This window comes from Coregonus lavaretus, assembly GCF_964263955.1.
Source record: "Coregonus lavaretus genome assembly, contig: SUPER_35_unloc_1, whole genome shotgun sequence".
Taxonomy (NCBI): Eukaryota; Metazoa; Chordata; class Actinopteri; order Salmoniformes; family Salmonidae; genus Coregonus; species Coregonus lavaretus.
The window spans coordinates 1,758,530-1,782,975 of record NW_028167181.1 but is presented as its reverse complement, the minus strand read 5'-3'; the positions used below and the strand labels follow the sequence as shown (position 1 = coordinate 1,782,975).

Genomic DNA, 24,446 nt, shown 5'->3' with positions numbered 1-24,446 from the left:
CTGCACCTGTCCACCTTTACCCCCTCTAACACTAGGTTACATGAGGAGCAGGTGAGGCTGCAGTGAGGCCCCTCTCTCAAAGGACTCAATTGTACCCTTTAAAAGTCACTTGTCATACATGCAAGTCCTTGTCATAAAACATGAATAGCCGTGTGTGTGTACATGGTTTACTCTCTCTATTAAACTAACATCTGGATATCCAGGTGGCTTGCTTTTCTAAGCAGTTGCTATATTGCCTGCCTCGTATGAATTTTCAGATTTCCTTCAAATGGTTTTGGGATACTGGCACAATTTCTCTCCTCTCTGTCTTGTCTGACCCATTCGACAAGTGCCTCTCCTCACCTCTCACCTCCAAACCCCCCGATTTCCCACCTGAATCCAGATGATTGGATAATTGGTGGTCCTCTGTAGCTCAGCTGGTAGAGCACGGCGCTTGTAACGCCAAGGTAGTGGGTTCGATCCCCGGGACCACCCATACACAAAAATGTATGCACGCATGACTGTAAGTCGCTTTGGATAAAAGCGTCTGCTAAATGGCATATTATATTTATTATATTTATTATTATATTTTATAATGACAGGTGTCGAGTGTCTTAATGGCCTTTAGAGCTGGTAGATCTGATAACCTGTGAAGAGACCCTTCCTGGGATCCTCCTCCATTGTCTCTGTGTGGTTGTTTGAATCATCTTAACTGACTAATACAGAGGCTGTTAGGGAGGTGAACAGTGGAACAGGGTCAGGAACTCAATGTGTTGGGGACTACCTAAAAAAAGCACACCACTTCGATACAGCTACGAACTGAAGTTAGTTTTTATCCTCTGATGTTTGTTGTGTAGCAAATATTGATTTATGTTTTTTTCCCGTGAAGCGCGTTCCATTGCGTTCATGTCTGAAATGTGCTATATAAATAAAGCTTGATTTGATTAGGGTTAGCGAAAATGCTCTCCTAACCTGCTACGTAAAGTAAAGTATAACAAAAACCCTTTTCCAAACCTTAACCTAATTCTCTTAACCTGCTACGTTAATTATCCTAACCTGCTGCATAAGTTATCCTAACCTGCTACGAAAACGTAACTTCTGGTCATAGCTGTATAGAAGTGGTTTGTTTTTAGGGAATCTCCAAGGTGTTGATGGAAGGGAAATGGACTGGCAAAAAAAAAAAGTGATTACTCAACCGCGACTGACACTAGGGCTTCAAAACACAAAGCTGGATTTGTAGAATGTGACCGTATGTTTGTTTCACAGGTAATGTGCTGACGGATGTCTAAAAGAGATGTTCTAACAAGATAATAAAACAATGTACTTCCATGTTGCCAATGAAGCTCTCAATAGTTTCAAAAACTTGCTCTCAACAGGAAATATGGGCACTGCAACAGCCTCTTTGTGAGTCGGCCCCTATGGAGAACAAGTCTCAACATGTTCAGAGAATTGCAGGACTGCAGGCTAGTTGCTGTTACCTTGCAGGTGTTGGCGGAGCTAATTCAAGATCCCCAGACTAGTTTCCTGTTTGTCCAAATTGATCAAAGTAAACAGTGTATTTATTTATTTTCTGCACAAGGCATTATTTGAATAAGAAAAGCCGAGCTAGCTACCTGCCAGGGCAGGTTTTGTTTACCGGATAGCTGGATAAGCCTGTGCAAATCTTCCCTCTTACCTCGGAAGTGACAGAAATACGAATAAGTCTCAAAGCCGTCTCTTTTAACAATGTGTATTCACCTCCAACCATGTTATTTATTAGTTTGTTTATCTGTGACTTTGTATTTGTTTGTTTTGGACCCAAACCAGCAGTTTACAGATGTTTATTTCCCCTCGCCAGCAGTAACATTTGCATGTGATAGCCCATTCCCAGTTGTTAAGCCATCACCGATGTTCTAGTTATGTTAACTAAGGCCCATAATGGTTTTTGCACATATTAAAACGGGATTAGCATCCATTTCATGTGTAAATCAGGTGCTGCATCTGAAGTGCATATTGTGTACCGCTGCCAACTAGAGAATCATGGATTTCTCTTTATCCCCAGGCTGAATGAAATGTGGAATATAATATGAATGTTATGAGTTTATTATGTGTGGGCTGAAATATTAAGTACATTTTTAGTTTATTCAATATCATATTTTCCCTCAAATATTTATATTAGTTTCTCACTTTTCGGGATGTAATTTGTGTCTGACTGCCCTCCATGCCCTAAGCAGAGTACTGATTATACAGAATATCCTATTCAAAGCAAGTTGTGTTAAATACCTCCTGCCCAGTGATGGGGAAAGAACATAATGGGTGCCACTGCTGCTAAACCATGGGGGGGTGTTGTCTAGGTGGAATACAGCTATGACCGGAAGTTACTTTTTCGTAGCATAATTAACATGGCAGGTTAGGAGAATTAGGTTAAGGTTAGGATTAGTGAAAAAGCTATCCTAACCTGCTACGAAAGGTCACTTCCGGTCGTAGCTGTACTCCAACTAGTCACATCCGTGGTCCCCCCTCCCTACCTCTGCCTGGCTGCTGTTTATTTGTTCCCCTGTGCACGGTGCCTTGCTCAGCTCCTATAATTGATGCGCTGCGCGTACTGTTGATTGTTGGACTGCACCATTCGCCTCCTCACCGCCGGGGAAGATGTAATCCGAGCTCTACGCGGAAGCTAGCGTTGTAAAGGCTCTGAAGAGGGCATGGTCCTGCGCCTTCTCCCCTAGCCACTCCTCCCCTTTCTCCGAGTTGCAACTTCCCCTTTTTTCTCAGCCCTCTCTCCTTGCTCATTATCCTCGCTCGCGCAGTCCTGTGGGGCCATCGGTAGTGAGAGCCTCCTAGTTACATCGTTCTGTATTTTGAATCGTTACTGAGAAAATCTATCGGTGTGGCACGGACGGCGCTATTACATACGGAGAATCTACTACACCTACTGTCACGCACGCACGCCCATTCGGTGACGTGCTCGAGCATGTCCACATCAGAGATTGTCACGGATCTACCTGCGAGTACCCTGCCCTGCTCTACTCGGCACTGCGATTCTACCACTCTGACATATTTGGGATTCAACGATTCGCAGTGAAGGAATAGGAAACCACTGGCGGATTACCAACATGGGTTTCTACGGCACTTTAAAGATGATTTTCTATAAAGTGAGTAGGCTTTCTACGTCTCTATACATCATCATGCCGCACAATCTCGCTGGCATAATCGTTGCGTGATTAACGTGTTGACCAAGCTCCTGGGAAATATGTTCTGCCGGTTGCGAATCGAATGGCTGAAAATGACGCGGCGCTGTATAAATCAGAAGCGTATATGGGCAGGCACTGCAGAGGATGAACAGGAACAGCAGTGAAATGATGCGGGGCTCATATCATAACCGATTTGATTAATATTTTAGAATGACTGAAATGCATACTGAAACATCGGTCCTGGGTTCATTGTTATGCCATTCAGGGTAAAGGGATGTCGGCAACCGAATAAATAAATATTGCTTATGCATTGGTTTTATGCATAGGCCTATTGCATTGTAATTACACGTGCGGTTTGCTGCCCTAGCGTCACATTTTCATACTATAATATTTGAGCAATGAGCATTCATTCCTTTACCATGGATTCTGGCCGTTGTTGAAGCGCGGTGACCCAGCCTATCTGCTCATCAAGTAACTGCAGTTGCGTGTCACATTGACCGTGTGAGCAGTTTGTTCCTTTGCATCACTGCATCACGGCATATATTAACCAATTGGCTACAATTGTACATTTTAGAGAGAGTGCGTTTACATCAAAAGGAATGATTAGACTAGATACTTTGCATTTTTATGTTCTAATGGTGGATGCAAAACCAGACCTATTCAGAATATGGCAATTTTTCTCCCATTTTGCATAAAATATAGCCTCCATTACCAAGTTATAGTGAACATAATGTTTTTTTTATCAATGCTTGTTAGGTTAGGTTGTAGCTATTCCGTTTCCTATTCCATATATTTCCCTTGGTGTGCCTATGTGTTATGCATCAGGCTATTACATATGCAGTTATGGGCATCTTGTGTTGCCAAGTGACTCACACATCATAGCCTACAGGAACTATGCAGTATCTGTTGAATTGCCTGTTGAAGAAGAGAGTATATTCCTGACACTGTAGACTTGCTTGAGGCTTCAAGCACAAATAATGGGTCACTGTGTCAGACTGTGTGTATAAGGCAAAACAACCTTGAAGATAGCTTTTTATTCGTTATAGTATCAGTCATCCAGAAATGTACGCTTATTATGGTTGACATTTTCATAGACCTTGGTGATGAGACTGCAAGTCGTTTGCTACAACCAACATCACAGCATCGCTCAAAAGCGATAACAATTCAAAGTGCGGATAACATTGACGAATGCTGTTGCTGATCCGCTTAATAACTTGGCTGTTTGGAAAGTGAGCCCTATGAGAGGCAATCAACCGGTATGAACTGAGCACACCGGAAAATCAGAATAACGTCTGTTACCGGGCAGCGGAACATCCCACACCCCCCGTGTCATTGTCCACCACCCCCGGTTACCGTTAAACAGTATCAGCACGTCCTCCCGAAACTACAAAAGGGAACGTGCAGCTGTTGATGGTTATAGTGGATCATATTATGTAAACAAATTGGGTAATCACTTAAAATTCATTTGCTCAAAATCCAAGGAGGAAAGTGCTGGCTAGTCAAATTGACTGGGCTGCTGGGGGGTTGGATGCATTTCAGGTTTTTAATCAGTGGGATTAAAATGTGGACTATTTGTGTCCAGCCAGGCAAGGCGTTTCCCACCTCTATTCAGATAGGAGGATTTAAAATATGATAATGAGGCTTTCTGTTGATTATTTCCATTTCAAGCGGTATCGAGTAGGAGGCTATAATTTCATACCTAAAATATATTTTTCTGTCGTTCACTGTGAACTCTTGTTGTAGCGAATTCTACTCAGTTAGTAGCCTGTTCTTTCTCTCATTCATATTCTCAATCTCGACTCACTATTCTACAGAGAGTTGTATAATTTCATGCCTAGGGACTCTTTCTCTGCTATCAACTTAGCTGCTGTTATAGGGAGCATGTTCTACTCTGAAGGCAAGGTTGTGCTCAGTGTCTTCTCGTCAGAATTGTCTGTTTTAAGCCCCGCAGGCACAGAGAGGGAGACTGGCTGCTTTTTCAAAGCCTAATAGAAAATCCAGTTTATGACTTTAATTTCTCTGAAAGCAATAGGTCCCTTTGCTATCTGTTCCGTGCAAATAGATATTACGGATGCCCCATCTTTTTCTAGTTATGTCTCAATTCTATTTGTTTCTCCTATGGAGATCTTGAAATGATTTCATGGCTGCTTGACATGGTAATTGAATAACTGTGGCATACACAGAGAATGTTATTCCAATGATTCATATTTTCCTAATGAGGTCTACATTTCAATGAGTAATAACACATTACAGTCGGTTGATCTGTCTTTTCAGACTAACGGGGAGCAAATCTTTTATTTTGTCTATTAGAGGAGAACAGGGTATATTAAGAGAATGATTTCCTCAGATCTTATGACGTACACTTTCATTCTCGCTCTCACTGCTTTTCCAAAATGTGCTTCTCTCTGTATCCATCTCTCCTCCTCCTCCTCCTCACAGTAAGGGAGGTCAGAGGAGTGAGACAGAGTGACTGATTAGTAGCTGTCTACAAACATAACATTCTCCGGCTCGTCTTGGGTTACCTTTTCCCACGGCTGAAACACGATAGACTGGTGGTTGCGCTCTACTGTGTTTTCAACGCCTGCACTTGGGAGATTCCTTCATCAGCCACTACCCCCTGTACCACACACACACACACACCCCTACTCTCCCTAGTACTTGAACTGCCATTGCAGTGAGGTCATTCCTTGGAGAACAAGGGAGTGGGGTTGAGAATGAATCCCCTAACAAGCAGAGAATATCTTATAAAAACTCAACCACTTCCTCAAGATCGAAAATATTTTAACTAGATGGAAAACACTTTGATGATAAATCTTCCGTTCTTCACCAACATTTGGGATGTTGTTATTCTAGAATTCCTTTCTTTTATTCTACCATTTCTCTTCCAGAATCCCGTTTCCTTGCCTTCTCTGCAGTGCATCCCATCAAAATCTCATCTCAATTATTCTGATTCATTTTATTGTCCCCTCTTATGTAGGCCTGTTCTCTCTCAGGGAGATGGCTTTCATTTATTTGAACAGTTCTTGATCTCAACTGTCTCGTCAACGTGCTGTGAGCCATCCCAGTACGGGGTCCCTAATCAAAACCCAGCCAGCTCTTCACAGGAAAGAGATAACATAACCGCTACCCTCAGCTCAGTTAGACCACCAGACACACACACACACACACACACTCAGCGCCAAATGATCTGGTGGAAATTATAATATATAATAAAATATAATTCAACTATAATCAATAGTCTTTGATATCAGTATCAGAGGTTGGTCCTCCAATCAACTAGGCTACGTTCCCAGCTGTCAAATAATCCGGTGTGGGTAGAAGTTAAATGATCATTGATTATCAGTCAAAGTTTAATCAGGTATAGGCGAAGTTAAAAAGTAGGCCTCCCTCTATGCAGACCTCATTGCTGTGCCATAGCCACGTTGCAGGCTAGGTTATATTGTCTATTTTTCTGTGGCTCCAGAACTAGCAACAAATTACATATTTTACATTCTGACCTTGTCCTTGGCATAGTCTGTCTCATTGCATCTAGCTAGTGTTCCATGCATGTGTGAGTCACGATGGTCCGAGTGCAGTGGTATGAAGTGGACATTCTGCATGTATTTGGGTGAACGTCCCATATAAAATAGCCTAAATATTTGATGCACCAAGAAATAAACAGTCACAGACACTACCAAAGTGGAGTAAAGCGAACGCTGGCCCTGCAAACACAGCACAAAAGAATAGGCCTAGTCTTTTGAAATCCCCAGTGCTCCTTCCTAACAGGGCATTCAATTCACCAAGTACATACAAATCCATTTGAGATTCACTGTACAAGTACATCCCCCAAAATAGTTTTATTCAAATGTGGTTTTGGGCTCAGTGTGTGAGTTGACACTGAGGCCTTTGTTTTCCCCTGATTAGATGTTCAGCATCCCCGCTCTAACTATGCACCCTCTGAGGCAGGAGAGGTTGTGGTGTGTGTGTGGTTTCCCTTGAACCTCCCATGTATAAATCAAGCTATTCTAATCAAGCTATTCTCTCTAGCAAATGGTGCAGTCATTGCCCATCCTATAGCAAATAGCTGCTCCCAAATTGTTGTTTCAGTACGTGTGTGTGTGTGTGTTCCTGAAAGAGTGCGTTCACTATCATGTCCCCTGTCCTTTTGGAATCACCCAGGCCTGTCAGAGGCCATCAGTATGGAATGCAACCTATTGGAGTGAAGCTCATCAGTGTAAAAAACCCTACCACACCTCAGCCCTGCCTTTGGCGTCGGCTAATGGGAATCCTAATGAAAAATACAAATCATTATGTCTTTCAGCTAGAGCCAACCTCTACCACACCTCAACCCGGTAGAATGTCTCTCAGCTAGAGCCAGCCTCTACCACACCTCAACCCGGTAGAATGTCTCTCAGCTAGAGCCAACCTCTACCACACCTCAACCCGGTAAAATGTCTCTCAGCTAGAGCCAACCTCTACCACACCTCAACCCGGTAGAATGTCTCTCAGCTAGAACCAACCTCTACCACACCTCAACCCGGTAGAATGTCTCTCAGCTAGAGCCAGCCTAGCCTGTGTTATGCGGCGCCATCATCAACACTGATAAGGAGAATGACTGAAACTTCAAAACATTTTGCCTTTTTATCTATAGGCTTAATAAGTAGGGAACCTTCGGCTTCTTGCTCATAATTTACGTTTGCTCACGTGGAAATGGTTGGTTCACGTGGAAAGGCAAGATAACTATATCTGAATTTGTTTTATTCTTGTGAGGAGCCGTGCCATCTGCTCAAAAAGAACTACAGTTGTTCAAATCATTTTCTGAAGTAAACAGTCAGTGCTTTCCTGCTGTGAGCCTCAAAAGCATTCAAGTCAGCGTTTGTTTGCAATACCAGTTTTTCAACAAAAACAAAAATCTTTGCCTTTCCCTCTTCCCAAACTGAGGCGCTGCCTCGTCGTTCTCCTCAAGAGTACAGCTTGTCAATGTTAATGGCAGAGATGACTTCACGTCCTCTGTCTTTGAGGAGGAGTCATCTGGAGAGTGAGGCAGCAATCAGCATTTACACTCTCTAGCCAGGTCTCATCTTTCACCAAATGTTAGGTTGCTGCAGGCAGGTTTTTTTTTAGTTTTGTGCCCTGTCATTATTTTCTTAATAGAGGGGTGCAAGACGAAGGAACACACACACACACACACACACACACACACACACACAAGGGTGTAGTCTGTGGTGTCTGTCGCTCTAACATCTCTTTTCTCTCCTTTCCCCTCTTTTGTTTTGCAGATGAAGAGAAAGTTGGACCATGGCCCAGAGGTCAGATCTTTCCCTTCAGGAAAAAAGCCCTGCAAAGGCTCCGAGTATCCAAGGTAAAGACCCCCCCCCCCCCCCCCCCCCCCCCCCTTCCCAGGTCCCTATCCATTTATCCAGTATCCAAGGTAGCGAACCAGCCCCCTGTTCCCACCTTCCTACCAGTTATCCAATAGATTCAGCCTTCCTACTCTGTAGATCAGCAATGCAAATGGTAAAGAAACCCTGAACCATTTCTGTTGTATCACAGACAGGATCCAACAGGCAGCCCCAGTTGTCCCTATAAGTCTGAATATTATATGGTTATTCACACTAAGACACATGATCCTCATAAGAAGTGCTCACTGCACCATGTTCTTTGCCCATTAAAGTGTACTTCATGCCTTCCTGAGGATCCTGACTAAGCACTGCTGCCTCACTCACTGGCAGCACTGTGCTTGTAATTGCCACACGTTGGTCTAGCTCTCAATCCCATTAAAAGTAAATCCATTATGAAACAGACCTCACTCTCTTACCCCATACTCCTGTCGCTAAGCAGAATGGTGTGAGGAACTGCTGAATGGTGGGTTTGGCGTTTCGCTAGTACCGAATGAGCGCACGCCTCGTGGCTGCTCTTTGAGAGGGGTTGACATTGAACTTAATTCTTTGGAACTATGTGGCCTTTGAAGTCTCAGGGCGAGAGGTGCACATTGATAGAAATCCCCCTAAAATTCACATTCCAGAATTTATCTGCCCATCAATAGTGGTTATCTTTCCCCTAAATCAAGTCTATAATTAGGGGAAAATCTATTTAGGTGAATAAAAACAAGTTAGTAACCCAAACCAAATTGAATCAAGCTTGTGTACAGAAGCATTTAGGTGATTATTGATCATGGAAACATGGGAATAAACAGCTGGTTTCAGTTCCAGAGAAACGCTCTAGAAGAGAGCATGTTCATATATATTAATGCACAGCGTACCGAAACATTTTGCAACGGAAAATGAAATTGAACGTTTCTTATTGGTCAAGTTCAGGTAGTACCTTCCCGTTTCGTGCCTAGTGAATACGACAATGGTTTCAGTTCAATTCTAGAGAAACCATTGCATTGAGAAGAGAGCAGGGTGTATTCACTGGGAACCAAACCGAACCAAACGAAATCAAACCGGTAGGAACCTACCTGAATTTGCCCAATAGATCACTGTTTTCGTTGCGAAACGTTTTGCTACAGTGTGCACTAATGAATACACCCCAGCTATAGAAACCTAGTTAGTAGTCTCTTCTTGGCGGAGACCCAGGGCTGTTTCTCTCATTAATATCTGTTGTTTGCCTCTCCCTCCACTCAGCTTTTGTAGTCTTTCTCACCACTATTGTAATTAGTGAGCGGAGGGGAAGATATCTGCAGAAGCTGCTACTGCTGCAGCACCTGCCTGCACTTTCCCCGCATTTGAAACAACTAATAATGTCCTCAGTGTTCCTCGTTATCAATATAACCCTTATGCTTCTCCTCAGAAGAACGTGATAAATAGTTTTCTCGAGTATAGTCTGGTTATCTTTTTCTTGTGAAAATATAATTTTTCCTCACATTCTCCCTCCCTCCTATCTCTCCATATTTCTCTCCACAGTGCTACAGGGCTGGTCCCCTACCCAGCCACCCCCACCACGTTTGGGCACATCAGGACAGCTAACGGTCAGGGGCAGCAGAGGCGGCGCATCACCTCCATCGCTCCTCCCACAGGTCTCGAGGAATGGCTCCGGACGTTTCAGGTGAGTTAGTTCCCAGTTAGCTCCTCCAATGTCCCAGTCACGTCCCCTCTCCCCCTCCTAGAGCTTGTTTAAGGTGAGTTTGCGCCTACCCCCTAGCTACCTGTTCCTAATTGGCCTCTGCTACCTGAGGAGCGATGGTTCTAACTAAATAGTTAAGTATGTTGTTCCTAGTTCCTCCCAACTCCTTTGTCACATCCATCCTCCCCCCTCCCCCTCCCTTGAGTGTCTTCCTTCGAGCCATCGAGCAAGAGCTCATCAGAAAGCAGATGTTGCGCCCAATCAATGTTTCCTCAAGTCTTGAAGATAATTGCTGCCTTGACGTTTTGGCCCTCACATTACCATACGCACTGTAGCATGGGATTGGAATTAGCTTACCTGTTTAGACTACAGGCTCCAATATCGTATTTGTGCAGCTAACGCCTGATGTATACTATGTCAACAGTTGAACAGATGTGATCTTTGTTCAGGTAATCCTTTCAAAGCCACCAGTATTTTAGGCCAGTCAGCTTCTTATGACATATTTGCGTATGGCGAGTTCTAACGTCACAGCCAATAGTCAATAGAGGAATCCTTTTGTCTTTCAGGTACTTCATATAGTGCCTCATGTCAAAAGGAGTGTATTATATAGGGAATAGGGTGCCATTTCAGCCACAGCCGTAATGTTCCTTCTTTGATTTGAGTTGAGGCAACTCCATAATGATGACTAGAGCTCAAACATCTGGGATTTGTTTCCAGCGATTTGTTAATATCAAATTAATTGTCAGTAAGCACCCCTTTCATCCCAAATGGAAACAAGGAAGAGTTTATTTGACTTGGCAACCAGCTCGCTGGAGTGCTGCTGCCTTCTTTGCAAACGTTTTTTTTACAACAGGCTTTGTGCCTGTATTGACTTTGCCAGTCATAAACGCCAAATCTTTGGGGAAATAAACAGGAAAGAAATTAGATCTTTTGCTCGGTCTTCAAAGCGTTCTCTGAAGAGAATGGCTGCATAACCGCAACAAAATGTCAAGAACTCTTTTTATTAGAAAAATGGCAATTAGGTAATAACATTCCAGTCGCCAAGATCTTTCTGCTAATATTGCCCTGATTTAACTTTCTTCACATCTCTGTTTGGTGAATAAACGAGTTTACTGGTATTGTGAAACGTAATCCCATCCTGTACCGATTTACAGCCACGGAAGCCAGACTGCAAAGTAGAGATGCCAAGTTCATTAACAATTGGAGGTCTGTGAGTCTTACTTCAGGATGTAAAGATTCCGCAACTATGTAGAACAATGTTGCGTTCGAGGTCGGGCGTTTCCGCTCTGTTTACTTCTGCAACAACTACCTCTAGGATCAGTACCTGCCTCTCCGGGACATGGCACGGCATCAAACAATTCAACCAGACGTCCGTTGTCAAATATTGTAACATTGCATTTATCGCTTAATCGTTTCCCAAAATCCACTAATCCTGTGAAATAGCTGTTCCATGTGAGAACTCGCCCTCTGTGTGTGTGGGTTTTTGACAGAGAGCGAGCGAGGGTTGAGAGTGAGAAAGAGAGAGTGTGTGAGAGAGATACTATTGACGTAGTCCACCTGCTATGGCCCCATTTGCCTTTCATCTGACAGCCCATATTAGACGCACCTAAACCCTCAAACATGCATTCACATGCATTCTGTACATTCTCTTTCCAGTCCTGGCCTGCTCAGCCCCTTTGTGGATCCTGTCATGTGAGAGATAAAGAGGATTCATTTAATTGAAGAGGTTTTAAGATGAGTGGAGCCAGAAAATAATGCTATCCAAATGTCATAACACTGGAAAAAAACATGGTGTTATGTCGTCTGGTTGAAAACCAGGGTTGACTGACCCATGCTTTGCAAGTAGTGCCGTCATTCGGTGCATTACGCTGCCAAGCATAAGCAAGCTTTGTAGCTAGCGGTGTTTCTACCCAGAAAGCTCATTCCCAGAGGCATAACCAATGGGTGTTAAGTCGCCTGCCAACCAGCGCTGAGTAACCACTCAGTAATCCAACCCTTTGCCTTGGATCGAGGAGGATTGCTTTGAACCCTACCCCGATTACCTTCCTACCTACCAGCACAGCCAGCTCCTCCGGCGGCGTCAGTCTAACTGCCAAATTACAGATGCTTTACATGCCCAATGCTTTCCATCCCCCCCATCCCTCCCTCCATCCTTCTCTCTTATAATCACTGTGTTACATTTGAGCGCTCTCCCAAAGGAAAACAACGTTGGCCCCAGCATCTAGCCACTTGGTCTAGTTACGACTACAGCCCCAGCTAGCTAAGCTCCACAGTGAGGCTTTGAGCTTCAGGCTGTGAGCAGTGCTGAATATTCAGCCAGGAGGAATCCCACATGGAAAGGAGCTAGGTAATAACAGTGCTGATGAAGGCCAGGCGCTTGATGTGAAAATGGCATTTTTATGTGCCTGTTGCCCGCGTAGTTAAAGGAGAGGTGCCTCGGGCTAACTGGCTTCTGTTGAGGGAATTTGTTATCACTTACATACACTACATGACCAGAAGTATGTGGACACCTGCTGGTCGAACATTAATATGGAGTTTGTCCCCCCTTTGCTGCTAAAACAGCCTCCACTCTTGTGGGAAGGCTTTCCACTAGATGTTGGAACATTGCTGCGGGGACTTAATATATACTTGCTTCCATTCAGCCACGAGCATTAGTGAGGTCGGCCACTGATGTTGGGCGATTAGGCCTGGCTCGCAGTCGGCGTTCCAATTCATCCCAAAGGTGTTGGATGGGGATTTTATACACCGGTCAGCAACGGGTGTGGCTGAAATAGCCGATTTTATACACCGGTCAGCAACGGGTGTGGCTGAAATAGCCGAATCCACTAATTTGAAGGGGTGTCCATATACTTTTGTATATATAGTGTATGCATTGGCACACAAATATACACACTTCTACACAAATGCAAATTGGCTTCAAACACCTTTACATTCCACCACACTTGCAGCAAGCACCCATGTATGCCAATACAACGCAACACACACTAAAAACTACTTTTACAATCAAGTACCATCAACACAACCAACAGTCCCCTCCATGTGCATTACTCCTCTCCTGACCGGTCTCTCTTCCCCTCCCGTGTGTTCCACAGCTGGAGTACTGTACCATCTAACCCTGCTCCCCCCCCCCCCCCCCCTCCTCCTGTGTGTTTCAGAGCTGGAGTGGCCCAGAGAAGCTGCTGGCGCTGGATGAGTTGATCGACCGCTGTGAGCCCACGCAGGTCAAACACATGATGCAGGTCATTGAGCCGCAGTTCCAACGCGACTTTATCTCCCTGCTGCCCAAAGAGGTGACAATCCCTTTATAGCTCTTTCTAATCCCTTCCTCCTCCCTCTCGTTCTAAACCCTCTCTACCAACTCGCCTTTCTACCTCCTGGAGAAGTGAGAACCAAGCCCCCATACCACCTCTTTAACTCCCCCAACTGCACTCCCCCATCTCCCCATCCATCCATCCGTCCATCCATCCATCCCTGTTGCCCAAAGCGGTGAGAACCGAAAGCTTCCTTAGCTACCTTCTTGTCCCCACTTAACTCATTGGAAATAGTCTTAATGGCACCTTTTGGTGGGTGTGTCACCCTTCGCTCAAACTGAGAACTAATAACACCAGGCCAATGTGTCTCTGTTCAGGACTCTATGGTCTCAGGGGATCTGTCTTAAACAGCGTTCAGCCTCCTGTCACTCCTCAGAGACGTCCTGTGACTGTCTCTGTCTGGCGCCTGCCTCCTGTCTGTCAGGTGTGAGAGAGGTCTGGACGGAGAGGGGGGTAGACGGAGGGGAAGAGAGAAGGGCAAGGTGTGGAATCGTCTGTAATGGGAGGGGGAGGGGGGGAGTAAGTGAAGGGAGATGTGTGGGAAGTAGTCTGTAATGTTCCATAATGATCTAAATAGCCTCCCCTCAGCTTGCTCTAGTTGCCAAGCCCCTTCAGACTGTTTGTTTAGCAGTTGAAGCATGAGGCAGCCTGTCCTGCTCCCGTTCACTGTTACCTTGTTTCTTCCCATTTAGCTGTCTCTGATTTGCTTCCCATTTGTTCTCTCTCTCTCTCTCTCTCACTCACTCACTCACTCACTCACTCACTCACTCACTCACTCACTCACTCACACTCACACTCACACTCACACTCACACTCACACTCACACTCACACTCACACTCACACACACACACACACACACACACACACACACACAACCTGGGGCAGTTCAGTGATATCCACAGATAGATGAGACTGAGACATGACTCTGTAGTAACACGCAGACACCCTGTAGTACCTTGTTATGTAACCAACTCAATACACAATCAGTTGTTCTGCTGTGCTGCATCAATGAAACACTTTCAAACGCTCTCGATCGTCAATAATGGCTTGGGCATTAGGTATGTTTGAATTGTAGAACATTGGTATTGAATTGTAGAGAATTTGTATTTTGGGAGGTGTTGGGTTGGTGAACTAAACCCAGACAACCCACTCAACCACTGTAACGTTCTTACACAGTGAAATAACGTTCTCTCCTCCTTTCTCTCTCCCCCTCCGTCCCTCCATCCTTCCTCTCCTCCGTCAGTTGGCCCTGTACGTGCTGTCGTTCCTTGAGCCCAAGGACCTGCTGCAGGCCGCTCAGACGTGTCGTTACTGGAGGATCCTGGCTGAAGACAACCTCCTCTGGAGGGAGAAGTGCCGGGAGGAGGGTCAGTCTAGACGCACTTAGCCAATAGGAATCACTGAAGCAGTTTAAAACCATGATTGACACCAGCATTGGCCAATATGATCAATCTTGACCAATGGTCAGACTAGATTGATAACGGCATGAGCAAACGGTAGATATTCTGCTTTCTCACACAGTCTCGGACTGACACTACCCCTCTCCTCTCATCTCTTCACAAGCAGGCATTGATGAGCCTCTATCCTTCAAGAAGAGGAAAATCACCAAGCCAGGCTTCAGCCGCAGCCCCTGGAAATGTGCCTACATCAGGCAGCATAGAATAGATACCAACTGGAGGAGAGGAGACCTCCGATCACCCAAGGTAGACATTTTGCCTTTGCTTCCTCTTATTCTCAACATTTTATATCACCTAGATTATTTTATTTGCGTTCATCATTAGCCCACAGTATTTATTTCTGCTGCAGTTGTCAACTTTGGAGTTGATGGTTTTGTATAAACCTCAGAATCTAAAGCCTTCCCTTCGTTTCATATTAGATGGTTTCATTATGTTTTAAAACACTCCCTTGAGATGGATTTTATATAAAGAGGCTTTAAATTAGAACAGGCGTCCAAGTCGATAAGGCTTTTATATGTTGGGTTTTATTGAAAGCCATAGGTGGGTCTGTTCTCAAACTCTCCTAGAGAAGATTTTGGTAATGGCATTTCTTATAGATATGTCATTTTTTAATGGCAGTTCTTCTCTAGGGCACAATATGACCTAAATTCTACCTCTACATCAAACTGCTGCTAATGTTCTGAGCCCCATCTGTTTCTAGCCCGTTTCGCCCTATCTCCTGTTTTAAGAGTTTAAATTGAGCTAGCAAGGGAGAGTGATCTTCCTAATATGCCTCGTATGGCTTATTTTGCTAATTTCAAAACGCCCACAGGTCCTTTAGTGACTGTAGAAGGAATGGCTGATGTAACCGTGGTTACCGCACTTGCTCTTCACACTCCCCTGTGTCCGTCTTTAACGTTCTCTGTTATTCGCCTAGACGGCAGTTCTGTGACCCTGTATCTGTCAGCTGAGCTTACACACAAACAAACAAAGTATTTTTGAACGGGGTTCTCCCTACACCTGCAAAGCGCCGTCGTGACATTTACCTCAAGTCCCCTCAGTCTTTGTCTGGAGAAATACAGTCTTGTCATTGTTCCTGTTTGGTTCTTGACATTTTCTCCCCTCCCTCCCTCCCTCCCTCCCTCCCTCCCTCCCTCCCTCCCTCCCTCCCTCCCTCCCTCCCTCCCTCTTCCCTTTCTCTCCCCTCCCTCCCTCCCTCTTCCCTTTCTCTCCCCTCCCTCCCTCCCTCTTCCCTTTCTCTCCCCTCCCTCCCTCCCTCTTCCCTTTCTCTCCCCTCCCTCCCTCCCTCCCTCCCTCCCTCCCTCCCTCCCTCTTCCCTTTCTCTCCTCTCCCTCCCTCTCATCCCTATCTCTCTCTATCCTTCCCTCCCTCCTCTCATCTCCTCTCCATCCTCTCTAGGTGCTTAAGGGTCATGACGACCATGTCATCACCTGCCTCCAGTTCTGCGGTAATCGCATCGTCAGCGGCTCTGATGACAACTCGCTCAAGGTCTGGTCGGCTGTCACAGGAAAGGTAAGAGACAGTCACTCGTCCCTTGCTCTCCAACCCCCATATTCAAACTAGTCCAAACCTTTTTGACTACAGATGTAGGAAATCGCCATTTTCTCAGTTGTAGACTGGTACGGTACTGGTATGTAGATTCTGGAGATAATGAATAGGAGGTTAAAAAGTGATGAAGTGTCTCTTTAAGCCTTATTTTCAAGTGTCATTGGTTGTTCCATCTCATCTCAGTGTTCTGTTGTATGCGTACACATAGTAATGGAGGGTGATTGCTCCATCCTATTCTGAAGGAACTCATTACAGCTCATGTGTTTTTCATTTCCGTCTCATTGATCAGTAATGAAGCATGTTAGCAGGAAGTCAATCCACATGTTATGGCAGTTCTTTAAATTACTTAGCGTGTCTTCACTCAATACCTCAGATTCATGATCAAGGGTTTGTATTGATTTTTGCATTTAAGGTTTAGTCAATGTATAGGCTACAGTATACTGCATACTGTAGATTTGACACCAACGATAGCTCTACCTCCGATACCGCTTGATGCCGATTCACCCCCAATATCTCCCTGAGGCCCTGACAAGATTGCAATTGATTAGTGACATCATTCAACATTGGCACGTAGCACCACCTGTCCTGCAATACTGCAGCATATTGTCTGGAATCCATTTTGTTCTCTCTTCCTCCTCTTGCGTTTAGAGTCTGTCCCAAATGGCACCCTATTCTCTATGTAGTGCACTACTTTTGTCCAGACACCTATGGGCCCTGGTCAAAAGTAGTGCGCTACATAGGGGATAGGGTGCCATTTGAGATTCAGCCTTAGCCATTTTGCAGAGAGCCAGTGAAAGGTCTGTGTCCTCAGACAGGCGAGGGAGGTGCTGTTAGTATTCATGGCTGGGACTGATGCGATGACACGGATCTTGTATTGCTGGTTTATATGGTCTGCTAAAATGGGGGCGTTGGTGTGGGCCTCGCTGAGAGAGGGAGAGCAAGAGGAATGGAGGTAGGGAGGCTCAGGGAGTATTGTCAATCACACCCCGTCGTCTCCCCTCTTCCCTGGTCTTCGCGGACTCCATTTTCACTGGCGCTCTTAATGAAAATTCTCCTTTAGGACACAGCTCTCTCGCTTTTTGAAGTGCAAGGAGCACGGCTAAGGGAAGGAACAAAAAGGTTCAGATGTTGTTCTATCCTTGCATACAAAATTACAAAGACACTCTGAGTGTGTCAGTGGTGCCCAGGTGCATGGAACACTGAAACACTGGAAAAACAAAGCTGCATCGTGTCTCATAGCAGAAAAGCTTCCTCTCTTTGATTGCATTGGGCACTCAGCCAAGCGGTGATTATACAGTGTTGATCTCTCACAGCGTTGTGCTGATGTGAACAGATCAGTACCAAGGTCATCTGATAGGGAAGCCATGCGGATTGTCTCTCTTCCCACCACCACCATTGGGGTAATGTCCATCCGGATGACATGTAACTCTCAGGTTAATGCTGCAGTGACTCACTCACACCATGCTGTGAAGACAGAGGTCAGAACAGGTGTGTGCGTGATTAGTCATCATCACCCAGCAGGCTGGCCCGAGGCCTTTCTGTTCCCATGTCCCACGATGCACCTGGGCTGGATCCACAAACACCGCCCCCACCCCTCCCTCCTGTCGTGTGGTTGGTTGCCTTTTATGCCCCAACCAGCTGGTCCTGTGCCAGATTTGTTCATTTCGTTATGACAGTCGAGGTCAGAGCTGTAGAAAGGTGAGCTGATCCTAAATCAGTTTGGAAGAATGTAGAGACCACCTTCGCCTGGCCAGATTAGTTAGTTTGCTCTTGATGGTTGAGGTCAAGACTGAAGCAGTGTGAGCTGATCCTAGATCAGTTGTTAAAACCCCTGGTGGATAGATCTCATCTTCGTTGCAAGAAGAGAAAAATCTTCCAGATGTCCTTTATATTCTCTCTCTCTCTCTCTCTAAATTATTCTCTCTCTCTAAATTATTCTCTCTGCAGTAGTTAGTCTCTCCATTGGATGCCTGCCCTTATATTCACCATCAATCATCTCTCGCCGTGACAAGCCAGGCTTGTTTTGACCTGACCCCTGGATGCCCCCGGCCAGGGAATAGTCCAGTGCTGCTACTGCATTCTTCTTCCTGATCCTGCTTCTGTTTCCACAGCAAATAGCCAAAATGGCTGCCAGACAGGACTGTAGCTTCTCTCTTTTTCTCTCTCCTCTTTCTCTTTCTGTCTTTCTTTACAGAGTGTCTGACCTTTGGTTGTGGGTGTTCATATTTGTTCGGGCCAGCATGCGTGTGTGTGTGTTCGTGTGTGTGTATTCGTGTGTTTGCGTGTGTGTGTGTGTGTTTGTGTGTTTGCATGTGTGTGTGTGTGTGCGTGTGTGTGTGTGTGCGTGTGTGCGTGTGTGTGTGTGTTCGTGTGTGTGTGTGTGTGTTTGTGTGTGTGTTTGTGTGTGTGTTTGTGTGTGTGTTTGTGTGTGTGTTTGTGTGTGTGTTCGTGTGTTTGCGTGTGTGTGTGTGTGTGTGTTCGTGTGTTTGCGTGCGTGTGTGTGTGTGTTCGTGTGTTTGCGTGTGTGTGTGTTCGTGTGTTTGCGTGCGTGTGTGTGTGTTTGCGTGTGCGTGCGCGTGTGTGTGTGTGTTCGTGTGTTTGTGTGTGTGTGTGTGTGTGTGTTCGCTCGTGTGTTTCCTCTCCTTCTATCTTGGCGTTCCACTCCAAGTCCCAGCTTAAGTGGTGTAAACCTCCAGCCTCACAAGAGCTCAGGGAAGCCAATTCCCACCCAGCTTTCAGCAGCTAACACCCAGACTAAGGACTTCTTCACCACTGGATCGATAGGAGATAGAGAGAAACCCACGTTTGAAAATTGACCTTGAAAGACATGCATTACAGTCTCCAAATAAGTTTTCGCTCTGAAGTATTTTTTCTTTTCTTTTTTTACTAGGATATTACAGAGAAAATTTGGACTCCCTCTTTAGACTAGCCTTCATGTCCGTCTGAAGCCTCTATCTTCAGTCTCCACACATCTCCTATTTACTGTATTTTTTAGTTCTGTTGTCCTTCATCTGCGGCCCACAAGGTTTCGGTCGGACGCTCTCTCTGTTTGGTTTGGGGACGTTTTTACTTTGAGAAAGATAAGCTGGCACAGACAGGAATGTCACAACCGGAGTGCTTTGAATTCCTCCGTCCCAAACAGAATGTGCTATCTGAATATGGCTTCATCATCCCAGCAACTGGATTCAGTGATTAGACCAAGCATGTGTCCAAATATAGATATTAGGTATATAGTTCACTACTTTTGACCAGGGCCCATAGCAGCGAGGGTTCTGTCCCTGACCGGTAGAGACGGAGTAGTCAAGTGAATAAAATGTTATTCTAAACATGTTCTAATGTACAGAACAAACTCAGTGTAAAGCTTAATGTTTATAACTAATGTTATGAACCTCTATCCCTTTTATGGCATGTTCAGTCCCTGAGTTGCATTTTTCAAATAGCACCTGGCATTGATACGTCACTTGGAACAAAATGGAACAAGACACGTGTTTGGTGTTGTAATGTCTCCATAGATTTTCCCTGTTAGGCATGGCTCTCATGTACAACGTATCCCTTCCAACAACATTTACCATTTCATTTCCATCATACGTCATATCAGAATTTCTTCAGATCAGATAATGGATCTTCCACTGTAGTGGAATTTAGCCTTTCATGTCGCCAATGAAAGATTCCATAATTATCTAAGACTAGGATTGGTATTCTTGTCCATTAGATACCAGAGGGTTTTCTCTCTCACTCTGTCAGTACTATGATACAGTATGGGAGTGAATCAAGACACCCCGCTGTGAGCAATCAAGACATGATTGCACCAGCAGATTACTCTACAAACGCTTTCTTGACTTATCTCCTTGACAGACTGGTCTGCATCCCAAATGACACTCTATGCTCTTTTATAGTGCACTGCTTTTGACCAGGGCCCAAAGCCCACGTTAAAGGGTATAGGGTGCCATTTGGGAAGCAACAACCTGGATTTCCGCATTGCTCAGCGGTTAAGTAAGATAACAGGAAGAAATTGGAGTCCTGTTAAAACCGTTGCTTTGAGACTGAAGAAGAGGAGGCTAGAAACCAGAATGCCGTGAAATGATGGTCTGGGCTTAGAGGGAGAGCATCTTCGGTTTGGCTTTGTTGTTGAGGCGAATTTTTTTACATATTTGCATTTAGCTTGCAACAGCCCCAGACTTTAAATTGACCGTAAGTTTTCCTCAGAGTCTGTGTGTCTTCAGTAGCCTAGCGACCAGATGTGTTGTGGAATATGGTGCTGGCTGCTGAGTCCATCCATCTGAGGAATGCACCTTTGTCTTTGCTGTCCTTCGCTTTCAATGAGAGCTGTCATGGTTCGATCTACACACACAGTACACGCGCCCTCTGTGGTGAGGCACCCAGTGCTTCAAAGGCTGTCTGTCTGCGCACTAGAGCAGTGAAAGTCCTTGTGCCCGTCAACAAACAACTCAGCTGCCTGTCACACACACACACACTCCGCTGCCTGTCAGGCTGATCTAAAATGGTAGACAGACAGACAGCCTGGCAGCCAGGCAGATTCCCACTATCACAGAGAGGAAAGGCATCTTCTGTTATGCCAGATGCTACACACACACACACACACTCTCACTCGCAAGCTGTGTACACACACACACACACTCACTTGCTAGCTGTGTATTCCTGGTTCACCTTCACCTCCGTTAATAACATGGGAAGCTCCAGACATTTCAGATTGCTTATTGAGTGAATGCCCCATAATGAGGACATTGATCTCATTGTATATGAGAACGGAATGTACTGAGGAACTAAAGCAACACATTTTATGTTTATTTGATTGAAATCTGAATTGATTGTTCAGGTTGGGTCATTTCTCATCTTTGTAGACAGTATGTTTTGACGATGTTATTATGTTCACACTAATCGGCGTATCCGGACCTGGCATGTCACCACTAGCTAGGTGTGGAATCACAGCTGAGAGCGTGACTAACATGGATCAACCCCAGGTCTCTGTGTGTGAGTGAGTGACACATGGTTAATCACCGGGTCTGTGTTGACCGTCAAACTTCTGTGAGGCTGTTTCGTCAAATCAGAAGACCCAGGAATGCATGCAGAAGTCTTACCACGTTTGGTTTACACCCTTCTCCTGTGTGTCACGAGCCCATTTGCACAGTGCTGGGAAAACCCTTGTTCTCTCGCTTTATTCACTATATCTCTCCCTCGTTGTCCTTGAAAGGCCCTCTCTCTTTTTCACGTTTTCCCTCCCTCTACTGCTCCCTCCCCTCCCTCCCTCTACTGCTCCATCCCTCCCCTCCCCTCCCCTCCCTCCCCTCCCCTCCCCTCCCCTCCCCTCCCCTCCCTCCCTCCCTCCAGCTCTCTGTACCTCTGAGTCATAATGAGATCTTGGGTAACCACCAGGTCTGTTCAAATGCAGGCGGCAGTAAGAAAAACACCTCTACACAAACATTCCTCTCCAACATATAGGCTCCATACATCTGATATCTGCTGGACTGTGAGCTCTGTCTGATAAACACAATAAATCCTGCAGTCGGGCCGAGTCTGAGTTTCCCGTTAATGATGTCTAGCCTAGGCTAAGTGGCCATCTTGTTATTTTGCACTGTGCAGCTTCCCCGTAGCCTTGTAATGGCCCCTGTTTGTTTATCACCCGGGGCTAGCTGGCTAGCTTTTTACCCTCAATTAGCATCACCTGTCTGTTGGCATCCTCCCTTAGTCAGTCAGGCGACCTGGTTTTGTCCGTTTGTTTTGTTTTCTGAGGAAGTACTGGAAATTATGCATTCTGGGAAAGGTGATTATTTGACCCTTTTTTTCGGGATCCCGCTCATCCCTCTTGGGTTGGCAGATGGAACTGGCCTAGAGCGAGGCATTATGGGAAGGTCCATGGTCTCCGGGATCTTTGGGACGGCCCTACCTCATTGAAGTTGACATTTTAAATGTTTAAGTTAAGGGCTAAGATTAAGTTTAGGTAAGGCTTATGGTTAGGGTATGGTTTAGGGTAGGGATGTCCCAAGGATACCCGAATAGCACTGACCATTATGGGAAGGAGACAACTGTCAGCAGTCGCAGTAGAAGAACAAAACGGTCTCCCCAATTGAAAGATAACTGTGGGGGGAAGCCATACAGGGTACTTTTCCAACATTTTAACACCAAGGATCAAAGGATTCAGGAAGGAAGTGTAATGCAAAAATAGAGCACTTGATCAAACCCTGGTGTCTTCAAACCAGCCCCTAACAGGCCCTCGAGGAGAATACCTAATCTTCCTCTGAGACGCAGAGAGCTGCGTCTTTCATATTTGTTCCACACAGGCAGCCTCTTCATTTTCAGGGCTCCTTCTCTCCTTGACTCTGAGTAGGCTGTAATCACCAGAGAGCAGCAGAGAAAGCTTCCACATTCTTGGAACCCGAATGTCAGAACCCTGGGCTTGTTTTGCCTGGGACTCCATCACCCTGGTAACACAGACTTGCTGTGTGTGGAGTACTTTGACTCAGTACTGTGTTTTGATATGATGCAGTCAAAAATATGTATACATATAATATTAATCTCATTCAATGCATTCATGGCCGTGACCTGGTGCTATGTTGACAATTGACTGAACAACATGCCAAAAAACTCAACTGTATTTTCCCCATTTATTTATTTGACCATTTACTGTAGTTGACAGTCATTGTTAGTTGGTGACCAACTCGCTCAGTCGTAGCAGAAGCTTTCATCTCATTATATCCTGCTGGAACCAGTACTAATTGCCTCCCCTACTCCTCTTCCCACAATATAACTGTCATGAAGCTGAGTGAATGGAGGACTGACTGCAGTTAAAGATGGATAAAATAAGGAACTTGTGACATTGGAGAGAAAAAGTTACATCCCAAAGTTAATGAAGCATCCCTGTTAATCATAGGAGAGCAAGAGAGATTGATGGAGAGAATAACTGAGATGAAGGGAGAGGGAGAGTGAAAGAGAGAGAGAGAGACTGCAGTTACACCCTACTCAATCACTCACTCACCGCAATAAAACCCCTGCCCCCGCTTTGCCTTGATACTCGCTGGCCACTCACCACTTTATCAGCTTCAGTCAGGAGGTCAAATGTTTTACACCCTCCGCGACACGTCCCGGCACGGATCATAACGCAGCCGGAACAGACTGGTTCCTCCGGTTTACCATCCCATCCCGCCATCCCAAAAAATCCAATTAAATTCGAGGGATAATTACATTTAGGGGAATAATTGCTATGGAGGCCGTCACAAATTGAATAGAATAGATTGGAAAGATTTCTATAATCGCTGTACTCTAATCAATAGCTAATCTAGCTGTGCAAATTAGGAAGAATGGGTCCCTTTTTTTTAATGGCCGCTTTGTCGCCACCTGTACTCCAGACCTGGGTTCAAATACTATTCGAAATCTTTCAAATACTTAAAGTGGTTGCTCGAGTCAGCCTGGAGTGTCAGATGGGCGGGTTTTGCACTTTTCCGTCAATTGTGTTGGTTACATTGCACCAGGCAAGCTCAATAAAGCCCAGATAAAGTATCTGAAATGATTTCAAATAGTATTTGAACCCCAGGACTGTCATCTTCTTGAAACAACAGAAGAAAATGGCTCCTAATTCAACTGTAGATAAGTATAAAGCAATTCCATAAGACTAAGGAAAGGTCAAAATGATACATTTGATCCCCCCTGTGCTGCAGTTACATATGGATTAACTTGACTAGAGGTTTTTAAGAAAGGTCAGATCAATTTAAATTCACTCTGTTGTACCTTCTGAATGGAAGGTGAACTCGGCCTGATATCCTGTGTTCAACTGGACTTTCATCAAATCATCTGATGGTCAATCTCAAACTTGAGTAAAATGATTTTCTTAAATTTCTTCAAAACTCTAACGATATACATGGACTGAGGTGATGTTTTGGACTTATAAAAAGAGCAAAGTATGTCAAACTTGTTTGAA

At 45.0% G+C, this 24,446-nt stretch overlaps 2 protein-coding genes across 4 annotated transcripts in view; one reads left to right on the top strand and one right to left on the bottom strand.

Moving 5' to 3' along the window:
• Positions 1 to 24,446, bottom strand: part of tmem154 (transmembrane protein 154) — a 633,868-nt gene that overhangs the window by 293,744 nt on the left and 315,678 nt on the right. The window lies entirely within an intron of this gene.
• Positions 3,029 to 24,446, top strand: part of LOC311110091 (F-box/WD repeat-containing protein 7) — a 29,942-nt gene continuing 8,524 nt past the window's right edge. Inside the window, exons 1-7 of one of the 2 annotated variants that reach the window (XM_084188655.1) lie at positions 3,029 to 3,113; positions 8,411 to 8,493; positions 10,037 to 10,178; positions 13,352 to 13,486; positions 14,752 to 14,875; positions 15,075 to 15,211; positions 16,364 to 16,477. In XM_084188655.1, coding sequence (XP_084044781.1) covers positions 3,075 to 3,113; positions 8,411 to 8,493; positions 10,037 to 10,178; positions 13,352 to 13,486; positions 14,752 to 14,875; positions 15,075 to 15,211; positions 16,364 to 16,477 — 774 coding nt within the window. In that variant the 5' untranslated portion in view covers positions 3,029 to 3,074. Of the gene's footprint in view, positions 3,114 to 8,410; positions 8,494 to 10,036; positions 10,179 to 13,351; positions 13,487 to 14,751; positions 14,876 to 15,071; positions 15,212 to 16,363; positions 16,478 to 24,446 lie in introns of both variants that reach the window. The other variant, XM_084188654.1, reaches the window with a different exon arrangement.